Genomic DNA, 16,296 nt, shown 5'->3' with positions numbered 1-16,296 from the left:
CAGGTTGTCTCATGTCAATAAAAGAATAGAAACACAATTTCAATTCGGATTACCAGAGAAACTAAATGAAACGATTTCTTTCTGAATTCGTATTCAGCTGCAAGAAAAATCTGATTCTGTGCTGCAATGAGTCGCCCTTAAACACACCGAAGAAAGGAATGATGCATTCAGTGAACAAATCATTTTGTTTTTGCTGAAAATACCTTCTTCTATGTATTCTTTCCTCACAATAGCTATGTATTCCCCCCCCCCCCATAATGAAACCCATCGTTGTTTCCACCAACTGTCCGAACGCACAATCACAACATGATTTATCATAAACTAGCTCCAGACAGCCATGCTAATTATGGTGAGTCAGAAATAAACCTGGAGTATTAAAGCCACTTGAATATTAATGGAGGTGTTAAAGCGGAATCACATTTATTTCCCTCCTGGGTCAAGTACCCAAAAGAAAAAACATTGTTTGAAAGACCATTATTCAAATGAGAGTGCACAGACCTTAATAGAAATCAGCCCAGCCATTAACTTCTGTTTTAACACAGACCAGTAATTTTGTTTCCAGCATTTGCGGACATGATTGACGGTGCTGTTCCTGTCTATTGTCGAGCATGTAAATGTGGCCTGGCGCGTATTTCCCAAAAAGCCTCATTCAGGCCCTTAAAAGGCTCCAAATAAAGATAAATTAGGGTTACCATGTTGCCTTAATCTGAACTAATGCCAGTTAAAACAGAAATGAGTGCCTAGGAGTGGTTTCATCATTCACTGTTTGCACCATTCAGCGTGACGACGCTGATAGGGAGCAAGGACTCACCTTTGAACTCACAGATATAGTGGTGATTTTTTGTTTCCTGAATGGCTTTGAATGGAAAGAAGACAGAACGTAATGGCTGTTGAGATCAAAGTTCGCTTTAAAAAAAAAATCACATTTTACATGTTTCTGCTTTTTTAAACGCTCATCCCGAAGCCTCTCTGACATCGGTGTTAATAAACTTTTGGATTGGGTTATTTTGCCGGGGTTAAGGAATGTGGCAAACAACTTATTATAACACCCAGATATCCTGTAATGTCTTGTTCCAACTTTTCCTTGAGCTAGAAAATACCCAAACTGAGACAAACATTCAAACATTAAGACACCTTGTATTTGTAGGCTACTTAGATCAGATTAAAAGATAGACTACTATAATATGAACAAAGTAATTCAAAGTGATAGTTTGACATTTTGGTAAATATCAGAGTGCAGAGAGTTACTCTGATATCACGATCATGTTTGTATGTTATCTAAATAATTACTCTGTGTTTTTATCTATGCCGAAAAATGAGATACAACGTGTGCCTTAGATTTGTTGGTGGATTTTTGTTAGTGTACACACGGTTAGATTTTTCCCCCTTTTTCAGTATCCATGCAAGGTTTAGCTAATCGGCTACATAGCTACATATATAGAAAAAGTGTAGAAAGACTGAACTAAAAAAAGCTTATAAATGTATTCCAAAATGTTAAACTATTCCTATTCAAGTTACTTAATGAGGTTTGATACTGCTTTTATGTCTGAGTGTTTGCCATTTGCTAAATATGCTATGAAGCTACAGCCAGTTAGCCTAGAGTAGCAACACTTCCCTGTGAAAGTACAATATGATGTTTTTTTTTTTAAAAAAACAACAATGTTTAGGTGTTTGTTACTTTCCATATACTTAGCCGTGTCCCTGTTTCCCAGTAGTAACGCTAAACTTGTAGCTAACTGGCTGCATAGTGTCATATTTAGCAAAAATAAAAGAGTGCACCGCAAAAAAACAAATCTCAAAATTTTGAACTGTTCTTACTGACAGTTTTTTAAGCTCCTGAATGACGCTTGACACCACTCTAATGTCTGTGCGTTTGCAAAATATCAAGCTACAGCCAGCAAACCAGTAAGCTAAGTTACCAGGGAAACCGCTAGCCTGGCTCGGTCTAGCCTGGCTTACTAGCACTGCTAAAGGTCACTTGCTAACATCTATGTCTTGGTAGTTTAATGTGTTCAAAATCTTGAGCATAAAATGAACAATTTGTAGTTTTAAGGAGGGTGAGCTAACTTGCTGGCTAACCTGTTGGCTGTAGCTTTATATTTAAGCACTGTACAGTATGTATGTATGTATGTATGTATGTATGTATGTATGTATCTATCTATCTATCTATCCAGGCTATGATTGGCTGAGCAACATGCATTTTTAATCATGTACTCAGAAGTTTTTGTCTCGCAGGCTTGATGACTTTTCAACTTCAAACAGCCTAAAAACCATTTAAACTAACCCACTAATAACCATGTCTTTGAATTCTGCTTAAAACCATCATGCATTCTGTAATCAATCCGAGCGTTTAACCAATAAATCAAGTGTTGTGATACGATAAATGAGCCATGCGATGACAAATCTAAGGATTTAAAAACGAAAAAAAAAAAAAAAAGGGCGCCGCTTATGACACATTATGGCTGGGTTTTCGGTGGACACCTGATATCTTGAAAACATTATGCTGAAATGTGTGAAAATTATGTCTGCATCAACTGCAATTTGCCGACTTTTTTTTTTTCCTTCTCCTCCTCCTTCTCCCCTTTTTTTTCGCCCTTAATTTCTCCCCAGACGCTTTGAAAACAGTCACACCCTGCCGAGATGATCAAAGAAGCAGGGATCCATCTTGACACAACACCCTCTCATCTCGCCTCTAAAGGCTGCTCACATTGAATGGACAGATTAAAAAACATTGCTGCCATGTTAGATACGGACCAGCACTCACACTCCATAATTTTTAGCCTGATGATTGCACACGAGTGTTTTTGGCTGTTGCATCTGGCTCCGCAGATGATGGAAGTTGTTGTATGTATCCACCCGTATTTTCCCGGCTGTCAAAAATTGCATTCTGAGAAAGCCGCACTCCTCTCATCAAGAGTCATAATTTACTTGTCAAAGCAGGAGTCCTCTCAGCGTGAGGGAGGCCTCCTGGGGTTATAATTGCGAGACGGTTTGGTTCTCCTAAAAATGCCTCCAGTCAAGATGGAGCACAGGCCTGCTAGTCAGCCTTTGTGTACTCTTCCTTTTAAAAGTAGCCATTTACACAGAAAATTGTAAAACACAGTTTTAAAATATATATATATATATATATATATATATATATATAAAGATATTTGACTAGCCTCACTATACTTTCACCATCAACTCCTTGTCATCAGTGACTTTCAACACTGATTACTTTGGTGCTCAGGGAGTAATCTCCACACTGACACAAGGTCCCCATCTTGTGGAGAGAGCATGAAAAGCTCTCGCGACGCAGGTCAGCTGAGGCTCGGCTGGAGAATCATGCCAGATCTGCAGCTCATTCAGAATGTTACTTTTTTTTTTTTTTTTTTTTTTTTAAATGAATAACGAATGAGTATTTATATACATCATTCAGTGAGCAGGATCTTTGAATTAATCTCACTGGAATATTTCCATTTGAAATGCACTTTGCACTCAGCATTTATTTGACAGCCGTAGTGAATGGTTACTTTTCAGACCAAGATGCCACATTGGGAAAAAAAAAAAAAAAAGTGTTGCGGTTATAAAATACGAGACTGTATTTAAGACTGCACCAGAACGTTCTCAATCGTTTTTGGCTTGGGACCTTTTACCAAAAAAAAGCAATTTCTAGATGGAGCCTTTTGTTACTTGTGGCAGTGTGGACATAAAGGCTTGGATGAAAAAAAACATTTTGAGATGGTAATCAATTCATGCAAGACTCGCGTTTTTCATTGCCTGGTTCTCCTGTATTTCTCCCACTCCGTAGCAATTTTTTTATTTACCATAAGCTGTTTCTTGCTCTGTACAGCGTGTAGTGTGCTCTACTGTTGAGTGAGAGACGGACATAAAAATGGAGCGGAGAAAGAGTGTTTCAACACATTTCAGACTCCCCAGTGAGAAGAATTCTTAAGAAAGATTTCTCTTAGGTAAAGTTTTAAAGGAACGGGGCTGTAAAAAATGCACATCCATCCATCGAAAAGAATGACACATACTTTTGTGCAAGTTAGTCCTAGAGGGCAAATTATTCTACATCGTTTTCTGAGAAAATTATTTGGCATGATGATGCTGTTGCATTTTACTTGTGATTTTATCATTCTCGGACTTTAAACGTCAGCAGAATGCAAGGAATGTGAGAAAAAAGAAGGGTTCTTTATGTCACCGCACCTTGCTCAGGGTTCAGACTGTGGTGATGGTTGTATTGAAGTCTATGGGAGATGCATGGAGAAACACACTAAGACCAAACATATCTATGACTTCTGATGAAAAAAAATGCCTTCAGATAAGGGAAAGAACACACTTTAGAGGTTAGGTTGGCCACTGATTTTTTTTCCCCCCAGAACGATTGTCAGTGTCGTGACCAAACAGGGTCAGTCCGGCCAAATATCACCCATGAGACTGCAGTTACAACGTCAACAGGATCCTTCCCCGACAAAGTCGAGGGACGAACAATATGTGAGTAAAATAAATCAGATGTTAACCAACTCTTTGAAACATGTGTCTTGAATCCCTTGAATCCCATGAGTCACTTTAACTTTTTACCAGAGCAACATTTTAACTTGATATCCCACTTTTGTGTACTTTTTGCAGTGCAAGTTACTTGGACAGTATGTAATTTCTGCCTCTATGGGTCCCTCAGTCAAACAAAACAAAACATGGGGAGTAACGAGGGATCATGGGAGTTGTTGGCTTTATGGTTAAACACCAACCACTGCCGGTGAAAAGCAAGCTACGTGACTCAAAGCTGAATTGTTGACGACGTGGTGATGTTTATTTTTAAGTTTTATTCACACTTGTCTCCAACCCTGCCTGGATGTTAAAGCACAAGGTGACCAAATGAATCACAAATGACCCTAAATAGAATTATCTATCTCTCTGAGTTTGAACTTTGAAACATTTAGTATACTGTAAGAATACAGCTCAACAAGATAACAAAGGATTCGTCGTGTTCAGACATTTTAATGCAGAAACGTTACATATTACAAATTTAAATAATATGAACAAGGGATCTACGTCTTCTAAAAATATTCACATAAGTTGAATAAAAAACCTTTTCACACGACAACTTTGTAAATTCCCATAATGGTTCTACATACTGTCCAAAGCCAACATGTCCTCCATCTTCTCAAACAATCCTTCAATCACAGAGCTGTTGTTCTTCCTGCTCACTACATGGTACCTGCCCCCGCACCTCTCTACCAGCCCCATCAGCTCGCTGTTCCTCAGGATGTGCTGCTCTGCGCTCTCCCCTAATATGTCCCCCCACGTGAACAGCACCAGTGTGCGCTGCCAAATATCTTCCCCGATCAAGCTCGCGTGCTCCTCCACTGCCCTCCTGTACTTCTGCGTGCAGGTCAAGAAGGCGGGCATGAGCAGGAGGACGACGTGAGGTCCGGGGTGGCACCAGGCGATGCTGTCGAGGATGCTTTTCCGTTGCGCCGCGTTGGAAGGATCCGGTCCGTCTCGCCACCTCAGGCCGAGCGGTTCTGCCATGGTGAGGTGTCGGCCTGATATCTGGCCTCTCCAGCGTCTGAAGGTAGAGCCGTCGTGTTCGGATGTCTCTCCACTGAGGATGGTGACTCCAGCTGGGGAACGAGACGACCAGGACTCCCCCAGCAACACCACCTTCAAGTCTGAACCGGAGGACTGTCTGTTGTTTGAGCTCCGTTGCCTTGCAGATAAAAACCGGATATCTTGGACGACCTTTGCCCTTTCCGTCTTCGTCTCTATCTTTTTTAGTGTTTCAGGATGACAGTTGTTGCTCCCTGCAGCTGACGATGCCGCTTTCGTCCTCTGATCCTCCTTATCCTTTGCGTTTGTTCCTCTTCCCCTCTCCCCTTTCCTGTGCGCCTCTCCATACGTCAAATCCAACTCGTCTTCTTCTCCTGTCAGATCAAAAGGATCCCTATCATCGACCTTCCTCTTGCCCTCAACCTCGCGTTGTCCTCCCTCTCTCCTCAGCAACTCCTCCTCCCGCTCTCTAAGGTTCTGCTCCCACGTGCTCAGTTTCTTCAGCGACACCTTTAGGTTTTTCTCCTTGTTGTGAAGCTCGTCCTTCAGCAAAGCCAGGCCTCTGCCCATCTCGTCCAGCTGCTGCGTCGTCGAGCTCACGTGCTCTTTGCGCGTCTGCAGCTCTGATATCAAGCTGAGCAGCTCCTGCTCCTCGTTTTTTAGATGGTACTCCTTGTCTTTCAGCTCCTTCCCCTGATCCTTCAGCCCTCTCACCTTCTTCTGAAGATCCTGGCCGTGACAGTTCAGCTCCTTCTGTTTCCCCTCCAGAGCTCCGAGCAGGCTTTCCAGCTCCCTCTCCATTTTCTCAATGTTTTGCGCCCTCTCGCTCACATCCCGCTCGTGTTTGGCTTTTTCCTCTTGCTCCTCTTGCTGTTTTACCAGCCTTGCTTCCCATTCACTAAGTTCTTGCTCCTTACTTTCCAGCGTCCCCTCTTTGACGTCCAGTTCGTGACCTCTTTTGCTCAGCTCCTCTTCGTTTCTGCTCAGAAGCCGCTCCCTTTCCTCTACTTCTTCCTCCCTCTTGGAGAATTCCTCTTCGATCTCTCTGGACTCACTTTGTTTGTCCTTCAGCTGAGCCTGGAGATGTTCCCTCACTTCATTCATCTTCCTCTCTGCCTCAAGCTCTCTCTCTTTCATGCTTTCTATCTCCACCTGCAGTTTGTCTTTCACCTCCTTCAACGCCCTGATCTCTTCATCTCTCTCTTTAAGGACGCTTTGGGTTTCTTCGTCACGACTCTTGAGTTGTCTTCGAACGTCTTCTTCGCTCTCCTTCTTCAGCTCCTCGCACTTGATTTTGAGATTGTCCGCCTCTTTTCCCACCTTCTCATTCTGCTCCTGCAGCTCCTCAACTCTCCTCCGGCTCTCCTCGTATTTCTCCGTGACGTCGGAGATGCTTTGCCGGCTCTCGTCCTCCAAGCGATCCCTCTCCTTCGTGATCGACTCTACGCTCTCGTTCAGTCTTGCGATCTCCTTGTCATATCCCTGGATCATGCTCATCATTTCGCTCTCCATCTTGCCGGTGATCCCCTTCAGCTCCGACTTCGTCTGCTCGATCGTCAGCCTCAGCTGGACGAGCTCCTTCTCGTTTTCGCCGTCCCTCTGCCTCAGTCGTCGGAGCTCTTCCTCCTTCTCCTCTAGCTTCTCCATCATCTCAGCATCTTTTCTCCTCTCCTGCTCCGTGTGCAGCCGCCGTATCTCGATGACGCTCGAGCTTTGGTTGTCGTAGCTTTCTTTCAGCTCTTGCATTTCTTTCAGGTAGTTTGCGCACGTCTTTCTCGCCTCGTCAATCTCGCCGTCTCTCTCAGCCAGGAGACGCTGCGCTGCCGTGACTTCTTTTGTTTTCTTGTTGATGACGTCTATCAGCCGGTTCATCTCGCTTTCGCCTCTCTCGTCCTTCCTCCTCTGCTCCTCCCTCCACCTCGTCTCCCTGGAGTCGGCCTCTCGCTTCAGGCTCTCGATCTCGGCTTCCCTCTCTTCGACTTTCCTCTCCGTGTCGTCTAGCAGCTGCCGCTTCATCTCCTCCATCTCTCGCTCTCTGTCCCGCAGTCGTCGCTCTGCCTCGTTCTTCTGACTCAGGATGATTTCTCCTCGCTCCTCTTCGTTCCTCTGCAGGATCTCGTCGACATCCTTCACATGCTGGTTCAGCTTTTCTATCAGTCTGTCTTGTTCGAGCAGTTTTTGCTTCGTCTGCTTCTTGCGATTGACATATTCTCTCTCTCTTTCCTCCAGTCGTCGCTCCAGGTCTTTCTTCTCATTCAAATGGTCCGTTTCTCTCTCTTCCTTCCGTCGCAGCGTTTCCTGCATTTCCCTGACGTCTGATTTCATCGCCGCAATTTCTTTTTCCTTTTCTTCAAGCTGTTCAACCATCTCTCTCTCGTTCTTTAGGCTGTCTTTTTCTTTCTCTTCCTTCTGTCGCAGCTTCTCCTTCGTCTCTTTCACATCCAGTTTTATCTCCTCCATCTCTTTTTCTTTGTATGCCATCTGTTTCTTGTGATCTAAATGTTCCTTCTCTCTCTCTTCTTCCGTCTGTTGCAGTCGTTTCTCAAGTTCTTTTAAATGTTCTATCACCGCTTCCATTTCTCTCTCTCTTTCCTCCAGTCTTCCTTCCATCTCTTTCTTGTCATTTAAACAATCCGTTTCTCTCTCTTCCTTCTGTCGCAGCATTTCCTGCATCTCCCTGACGTTTAGTTTCATTTCCTCGAGTGCTTTTTCTTTGTCTTCCATCTGTTCCTCCATCTCTTTCTTGGTCTTTAGATTGCCTTTTTCTTGCTCTTCCTTCTGTCGCAGCTTCTCCTTCGTTTCTTTGACGTCCAGTTTTATCTCCTCCATCTCTTTTTCTTTGTCCTCCATTTGTTTCCTGTGATTTAAATGTTCCTTTTCTCTCTCTTCTTCTGTCTGCCGCAGTCGTTTCTGAAGTCCGTTTAAGTTTTCTTTCATCTCGTCTATTTGTCTCTCTCTTTCCTCCAGTCTTCCCTCCATCTCATTTAAATGATCCGTTTCTCTCTCTTCCCTCTGTCGCAGCGTTTCCTGCATTTCCTTGACGTCTAATTTCATCGCCGCAATTTCCTTTTCCTTTTCTTCAAGCTGTCGCTCCATCTCCTTCTTGCTCTTTAGATTGTCTCTTTCTTTCTCTTCCTTCTGTTGCAGCTTCTCCTTCGCCTCCGTGACATCCTGTTTTATCTCCTCTATCTCTTTTTCCTTCTCCCCCAGCGTTTCCTCCATCTGCCTCTCGTGTATTAAACGATCTCTTTGTCTCTCCTCCTTGACCTGTTGCAGTTGTTTCTCAAGTTCTCTCAGATGCTCTGTCATCACTTCCATCTCTTTTTCTCTTTCCTCCAGCCTTCGCTCTGTCTCTTTCTTGTCATTTACATGATCGATTTCCTTCTCTTCGGCCCGTTGCAGCTTCTCCTTCATCTGTTTGACGTTCAGTGTGATCTCCTCCATCTCTCTTTCTTTCTCCTCCACTCTTTGCTCCATCTCTTTCCTGAGAGTCGTAACAATCATTTCCCTCTCCTTGTCACCTTCTTGCAGTTTTTCTTTGATTTCGCTGACGTGCTGATCTTTTAGCTCCTCTATTAGTCGTTCCCTCTCGCGTACGTAGTTTTGATGACTCTGATTCATCAGTTCCTTCTTTTTCTCATATTCCAGCAGCGTTTCTTGCACTCGAGCTTTGTGCGCTCGCTCTAACTCTCTTATCTCCTTCTGTCTTTCCTGCAATTGTCTCTGAATGTCTTCTGCAAATTGTTGTTTCAGCTCGTCGATCTCTCCTTGTCTTTCTCGCTCCATGTCTCTGATTTTATCGCCGTACTCCCGATGAACCCTCTCCACATCCTTCTCCTTTTCTTTCACTTTTCTGTCGATCTCCTCCTGGTGCTCGGCTTTTCTCGCCTCCATCGCTTTCTCCATTTCTTCCATTTCCTCCTGATGCCGCAGTTTTAGCGCTTCGACCTGTTTTTCTTTCTCTTGCATCTTTCGGGCCAGCTCTTTTGTGAGATTCAGATGCATCTTTTCCCTCTCTGCTTTATTGTCGAGAATTTTGCCCTCCATTTGGACGAGATACCTCTGTTCTACCTCGGCCACCTCTCTCTCTTTTGCTCGCATTTGTTCCTTTCTTTCTTTTGCAAACTGCACTTTCAGCTCTTCAATCTCTCTCTGCTTTTCTTGCCGTACGCCCCTGATTTCGTCGTCACGCTCCTGTTTGATCCTTTCTCTGTCCTTCTCATTGTCTTTCACCTTCTGATCAATTTCTTTTTGGTGCTGGATTTTCATTTTCTCCATCCTTTTTTCTGCTTCTCTGATTTTTCGGGCTGTTTCTTCCTCGTGCTGCAGTTTTAAGCTTCGTATCTCTGTCTCTGTCTCATGTGTTTTTCTCTCCAGCGCTTCCTTATGTTGTGATTCCATCTCATTAACTTTCCTCTCCATGTGTTTTATGTTATCAAGAGCTAGCTGCTTTTCCTCCGCGGCTGACTTTCTCAGTTCTTCCTGCTGTTTGTCTTTTCTTTCCATCTCCGATTCGAGTTTTCCCTTCATCTCTGCCATCTCCCTGGTTTTCTCCTCTTCTTTCCTCTTGAGAGCGTCATCATAGTGTCTTTTGGTCTCGTTATTTTCCTTCTTCAAGGATTCCACTTTTTCCAGCCACTCCGCTGTGACTTTCTTTTGCAGCTCTATGTTTTCTTCCAGTTTCTTCACCACACTCATCCACTCTTGTTTCTCCGCTTTAATGTTATTCTCCCTCTGTTTCCTCTCATGTTCATTTTCTACACTGGTGCGTTCGAAGTCCAGCAGCTTCAGTTGCTGCTCGTCGACTCTTTCCTGCAGCTCCTCGATCTCTCTCTCTTTCAGCTCCAGGTTGAACAGTGCTTCATCTCTCTCTCTGCTGCTCTTGCTTAACGCTACACGGAGTCTCTCTTTTTCTATGCTCAGATCCTGATTTTCTCTCTCTTTATCCTCCGTCAGCCATCGTATCCTCTCCTCTAGCTCGCCCATGTCGGTCTTCTTTTCGCCAATCCTCCTGTCCTCGTCCTCCTCTTCTTCCCGTTGAACGTCGGCCTTTCCGGGTGATTTCACCTTTTTCCTCCTGTCGAAGAACCACCTGATGCTTTTCATCTCCCGCTCTCTCACGTTTTTCAACTCCGCCTCCTGGCGAAGCAGTTTGTCTCCCATGTCCTTCAGCCGCTGGTTGAACTTCTCGTTCCGTTGCCGGCTCAGATCCCTGACCTCGTGAACCAGGTTGGAAAAAGCCTCACACCTGTTCACCGCGGCCATCTTCTCCACCTTCTGCAGGAGCTCTGTCACCTTATTGGAGCCCTCATGTCCTCTTCCTCCATCTACGCTGCTGACGACATGGTACCTGCCCCTGCACTTCTCCAGCAGCCACTGGAGGTCCCTGCCTCCACCCTGGATGTGCTGCCCGATGTCCACCCCCTCCCGAAGCTGATCCCCATGGGTGAACAGCAACATCGTGTGTCTCCATACACCCTCGCCCAGAAGCTCGAGATGCTCCTTCACATGTCCCGTCATCACTAGCGTATCCACCCTCAGAGTCAGCAGGAGGGCGTGAGGCCCTGGTGGACACAACGCCACGCTACTGGCGATCTCCCTCTTCACCCTCTCAGGTGTGGCTCCTGCTACGCCTGCCTCCCAGCCTGGAGTGTCCACCACCGTCACCAGCCGCATGGCCACCTCCGCTTGCTGGCGGACGCACTCCTCCGTCACAGCTCCGGCCTGGAAGAAGTCCAATTTTCCCAGGATGGTGTTCCCAGCAGAGCTCTTTCCTGTTTCGCGCTCTCCCAGGAGAACCAGTCTGACCTCGGTTAAACGTCGGGGAGCCTTGGAGAACGACTGGTGGGCGTCCAGCTCCGAACCCTGAAGACCATCGCCTGAATGGGGGAGAGGTAAACATAAGCTCAGTTCTTATAATATGAAGGAAAGTTGGTGTTCAAACTGCAAAAAGTGGCTACCAGGGGCCGAAAAACTGTCACAACAAGCCAACAGACACATGGCCACTGTTGACTCATTGTCTTAATGCATTGTTATTGCTAACTTGTTGGCAAGCAAGATATTCATTCCAACGTAATTTCCATGAAGACGTGATGGATTCAACTCCAATGTTCACTTTGCTTTTGGCTTTTGATACAATTATCTGTCTTTAACTGAGAAAACTAGAGTTCAGGAATCTCACAGCCTGAGGAAAGAAGCTGTTCTGTAGTCTGGTGGTATGATAGCATGACCACATACACACACTACATACATAAACTCAGCAGGAAACGTTTCACATGACCAAAAACGTTGCATTAAAAGGCGCTTCAAAGTTCCATTGTTCTGCAGAGTTGTATGTTATTTGTTAGAGACCGAAGTAAAAAAATATGATATATAAAATATATAATATATATAAAAAGCCACTACCTAGAGATCCAGCAGAAGTTATCATTAACGTTCAATTTGAGTTGTGTTCTTGTTTCTATCAGCACTTGTTAAAAATGTATTTGTGTTGAAACGCTCAGTATAGAATTTCCTCTCTTAATAAACACAGAAGTCATAAGTACTGTTGGATTATGGGAGTTGATGTCTGTCACTGAAAGTCCATCTACAGTTTTCACAGGTGAGTTCATGTCTTAAACTTCCAACTTCCTGTCAGCTTTTGCAGTCAGCAATCCCTCTCCCTCTTCTCTGCTTCACCTGTACACGACTCGACAAAATATTTAAGCAAGAATCTTGTTTGGACATTATATCGCATAAATATAATATTCTTAAGTTGCTACATTTTTTAATCTCTTCACCAGAAAAAAAGTGGGTTCATAAAAGCTTTTTTGAACATCCAGTAAATCCAACACCAAAACGGCTGAAGAGGCTGAAAACCTCTGTTAGCTGTGCAACATGGCACCATGAGTAACCCTTTTATACTCCTATACTGTTTTTGTTCCTATTTTTCCCAACTTCTCTGTGAACACAAAAGGTTTATTGGCCATGAATTTAGGGCAAAAGCTTTGATGCATGCTCTGACAAAACTTGTGACATCTGTGGCATTTTAGAGTGGCTTTTTATTGTAACCAGCCCAAGGCACACCTGTGCACTACTCATGCTCTTGAATCAGCACCTTGATATGCAACGCCTGTCAGGTGGATGGATTAGCTTGGCAAGGGTTTAACTTCAACTTGTGAAAAATAGGAGCAGAAACAGATATGTCAATTTTATATTTCTGTTCAGAGTGTAAAATATCAGTATCTTTTTTAGGTAGAAGAACAAGCGGAAAACGTTTGTCACTTCATTTTCACTTTATGAAGTTGTATCATGAGGCTAATGTGTTAGAAAACAGTAGCTTTTCATACTTTTAGTTTGTTTGCTTTAGCTTTGAGTCATTTGTCTGGCTTCCCAATGAATTGAAGTCAGATATTCACTCTCCTTTTACCTCTGTTTTGGTCTCAATCTACTCATGAAGTAAAACCAGGGTCTTTAGCTGCTAAATGCTCCACTGTTTTCAGCAGCTAGCTGCTAGCATTGCCCAAGGAAGTGTAAAGTAGGTTTATTAGAGTGTCTGACTGTCTTTTTATTCTGGACAGTTGTGGACTTCAAGAATTGGCCACCTGTCAAAATCATTCTTAAAACAAATAGGGGGGAAGCACATCATCAGGGTTGCCGCTAACTGCTGCTAGCTGTAGCTGCTGTTAGCTAGTAAGCTAACTGTACAGCTGTCGGCCATATTAGTTGACTCTGCCTGGACTGGTATCCTGGGAGCGCTGGGGCAGTGTTGCTGTTGATTGGATCACTATTAAAGTGGCTAGGAGCTAGCTGGTTAGCATGCTAACTTCAGACATCTATTTCTACACATGCATTTTGTTGATTTTTGAATGTTGGAAATAAAAATTCTTTCATATTGCACCTTTAAAATACCCTCAAACGCATTACAGAGCTCAGGGAAGTCACGTTATCCAATGTTTATATTTAGTTATTTTATTAATAAAATTACATTCAACAGGTTTTCTGTCCCTGATTCTGATACGATTTGATGTGTTTGAGTGGGTTTATGAATGACTCACTCATGAGAGCAGCTTTGATGGCCCCTCTCTGCATCTGCTCCTCCATCTGCCTCTGCTTCTTCCTCCTCTCCCTCGCTCTCCTCCTCCCGTCTGCCTCCAGACCCATCAGTACCGTGTTATCCATCTCTAGATGACTGCTTCCGTCCCTCTTCCCCGCCACCATCTCCTCCAGCTTCCTTATCAGGTCCTTGACCTGCGTCCTGTCTCCTTTGCTGCGGTTATCCACAACATGGTATCTGTTCCCGCACATCTGGAGGAGTCTCTGGAGCGCCGGGCCGCCCGTCAGGATCCGTTGCTCCATCGACACCAGGCCTAGCTCGTCTCCTCTGGTGAACAGCAGCATGGTATGCTTCCACACCTCTTTTCCTAGCGGCTGCAGGTGCTCCTCTATCTCACTGACGTAGTCCTCCGTCACTGAGGCGCAGGCTCGCACCACCAGGAGCACAGCGTGGGGTCCAGAAGGACAGAGGGACACGCTCCGCAAAGTCTCTCTCCTCACCCAGTTGGGGGTGCTGTTGAGCGGGTAGTACCACTCCCATCCCGGGGTGTCCACCACCGTGACTTTTCTCCCCGCAACATCAGCCCGTCTTTTCACACACTCCTCGGTGGGCTTCCCGCTCTCGAAGCCTCCCACGCCTCCTAGAATAGTGTTGCCTGCCGCGCTCTTTCCTGCTCCCTTTCTGCCCAGAAGGACCAGTCTGAGTTCTGGCAGAGCAGGAGGGTCACTGTGGGAGGAAGGAGGGTGCCGCGAGGCCATGGCGACCTGCAGACTGTCATCTGTGAAGAAAGGGAGAAGTACTTCCTCAGTGCACCGAACCGGATAATCTGAATGACACGAAACACAGAAGTGTGACAGCAGTCAGTCATAAAGCTGCATTTTAAAACACATTTTTCATTGTTTGACCTCGGAGGACTTAATAGATTGTTGTTTGCAATTTAAATATCATGTAATACTTCAAGCTTGAACCGCATTTGCTCTCAGAATTCACTTCACTTTCACACCAACATGCCTCTGTACAAGCTTATTTCAGATCTACAGTGTAATACTTGAATAAACCAACAATAAAAGACCTCCACAGCAAACTCACCACCGTTCGTGACGATGTCCGGACTGCTGTTATCTGACGTGTCCATCACTTCTCTGTCCACTTGTCCTTCCTCTTCCTCTTTTCGCTTCCTGCGCGACTTTTACAGGAAGTCTTTCTTCAGCACCATTGTGAAAGAACTGAAACGCTCTGACTTTGGTCGTTCAATGAATCCAAAATGAGGCTTTGTGCTGCGCAAACCGAAGCACAGACAGACGGTGGAGGACTTGTCGTGTCACGTGACCCACCTGTGGTTTCCTAACGTGCTCTCATTCAACATGACAGGAAGTGAAGGAGATGGCACGGTGAGCTTCTGTGACACGCTGCAAAAGACACATTATTGCACATATGCATGCTGCACGCATTTCTAAGGACTCATTCCCGTATGAACATTTTGTAGAGCATGTATGTGCATGCTAAAACACATGTGCAGGATTCACGATGAGAGCTGCAGACGCTGTCCTGTGATGAACGTGTGGCACTTCTGTTTCCTTCACCCACAAGCAAAAAGGAGCGCACTCGCCCCTGTGGTAACAATTTCCTGCCTCAAATCATGTTGTCAAAATGCCTTCGGGGGCTGACATGAGCATACAGCACAGGAAGTTCACAAATTGTGAAATAAAGCGAGTAATAATTCTCCTCCCATGATCCCTCAGTGACAAAAATACTAAGTTTAAAGGCTTATTCTTGACTTTGGAATCAGGAAATAGCTAAATCATCCAACCACGAGGTCCATTTTGCAATTGTTCTGGAGCATTCAAACATGAGCTTCATTAAAATGAATAAGCATGACTCCCAGACACCGAGAACAAAGTCAAAACCAGAGGACAGATCAGGCGGGCAACAGGTAAGCAGTCGGATCTGGCACACAGATCGGGGCAACGGTCCAAACGGCGGGCAGGGATCCAGACAAAAGGCTGGAAGCTGGAGGCTACAGCTGTGGTGGCACAATAGACAATCTGGCAGGGCCGTTGGGTGGAAATGGGCTGTTGTTTATTCTGAGAGGATAATTGGGGAAAGAGGAGCAGGTGACTGGGATTGGCAGGGACACAGCGAGGGTGGCTGCAGGTGAATCAGGCTGGAAATGGGCAGATGATTTGCGGAGAAGAGCTCAGTGCCGTCAGACGCTGCGACAGCGTATTGCGTGATGTGATTGCAAAGGTCAGGAATTGACTTTGAAACTAAACCTTTAAGCACGCATCATGTTTTGCTTCTCACTTCCTCCCTTTGTACCTTTTCCCACCTTTTCCTGTTTACCTGTGTTTCATGTGTTAACTAGTGGACTTTTAAGCTTTGTTATAAAAGCTCACCTTTTGTTGTCGTACCAGCCTTCCTCATCGTGTCTCGCATTTAGGCCCCTTTTTGTGATAACCTTAACACAAAGTGTGTTATAAACCATAACGAATGCTCATAAACGGTAAATAAAAGGGGTTAAAGCAAAATGCTACTCACAATCTCCACAGTCTCCCTTGCAGTTTGTGCTTTTATGCAAACATTAGCTATTTTTCATCCCTCTATAACAGTCGTCGTATTGTGTGTAGCGCCAGTATACTTTCATCATGCTGCCTGCTGTCACTGCGCCCTGTGGCTGTGTGACGTCCCTGGCTGCATACATGGTACATGTTCTCACGTCCAGTCCAGTC

The 16,296-nt window shown here is 44.8% G+C and overlaps 2 protein-coding genes across 4 annotated transcripts in view; one reads left to right on the top strand and one right to left on the bottom strand.

Annotated features, from left to right (window-relative positions):
* f13a1b (coagulation factor XIII, A1 polypeptide b) overlaps positions 1–16,296 on the top strand; it is a 55,749-nt gene that overhangs the window by 24,583 nt on the left and 14,870 nt on the right. The gene's annotated exons all lie outside the window — the stretch shown is intronic.
* si:dkey-185m8.2 (trichohyalin) lies at positions 4,965–15,045 on the bottom strand. Of its 2 annotated transcripts, none has more exons than XM_037112385.1 (3): positions 14,657–15,045; positions 13,569–14,393; positions 4,965–11,411 (listed from the first exon to the last, which is right to left on the bottom strand). In XM_037112385.1, the coding sequence occupies exons 1-3, from the start codon at positions 14,700–14,702 to the stop codon at positions 5,110–5,112; spliced, it is 7,173 nt and encodes a 2,390-aa protein (XP_036968280.1). In that variant the 5' UTR covers positions 14,703–15,045; the 3' UTR covers positions 4,965–5,109. The 2 variants fall into 2 exon arrangements, with proteins under 2 accessions (XP_036968280.1, XP_036968281.1); XM_037112386.1 differs by having other exon boundaries at positions 13,569–14,345; positions 14,657–15,044.

This window comes from Acanthopagrus latus, chromosome 10, assembly GCF_904848185.1.
Source record: "Acanthopagrus latus isolate v.2019 chromosome 10, fAcaLat1.1, whole genome shotgun sequence".
NCBI classification, from domain to species: Eukaryota; Metazoa; Chordata; class Actinopteri; order Spariformes; family Sparidae; genus Acanthopagrus; species Acanthopagrus latus.
The sequence above is the reverse complement of the archived record's forward strand: the minus strand, read 5'-3'. Positions and strand labels throughout refer to the sequence as shown.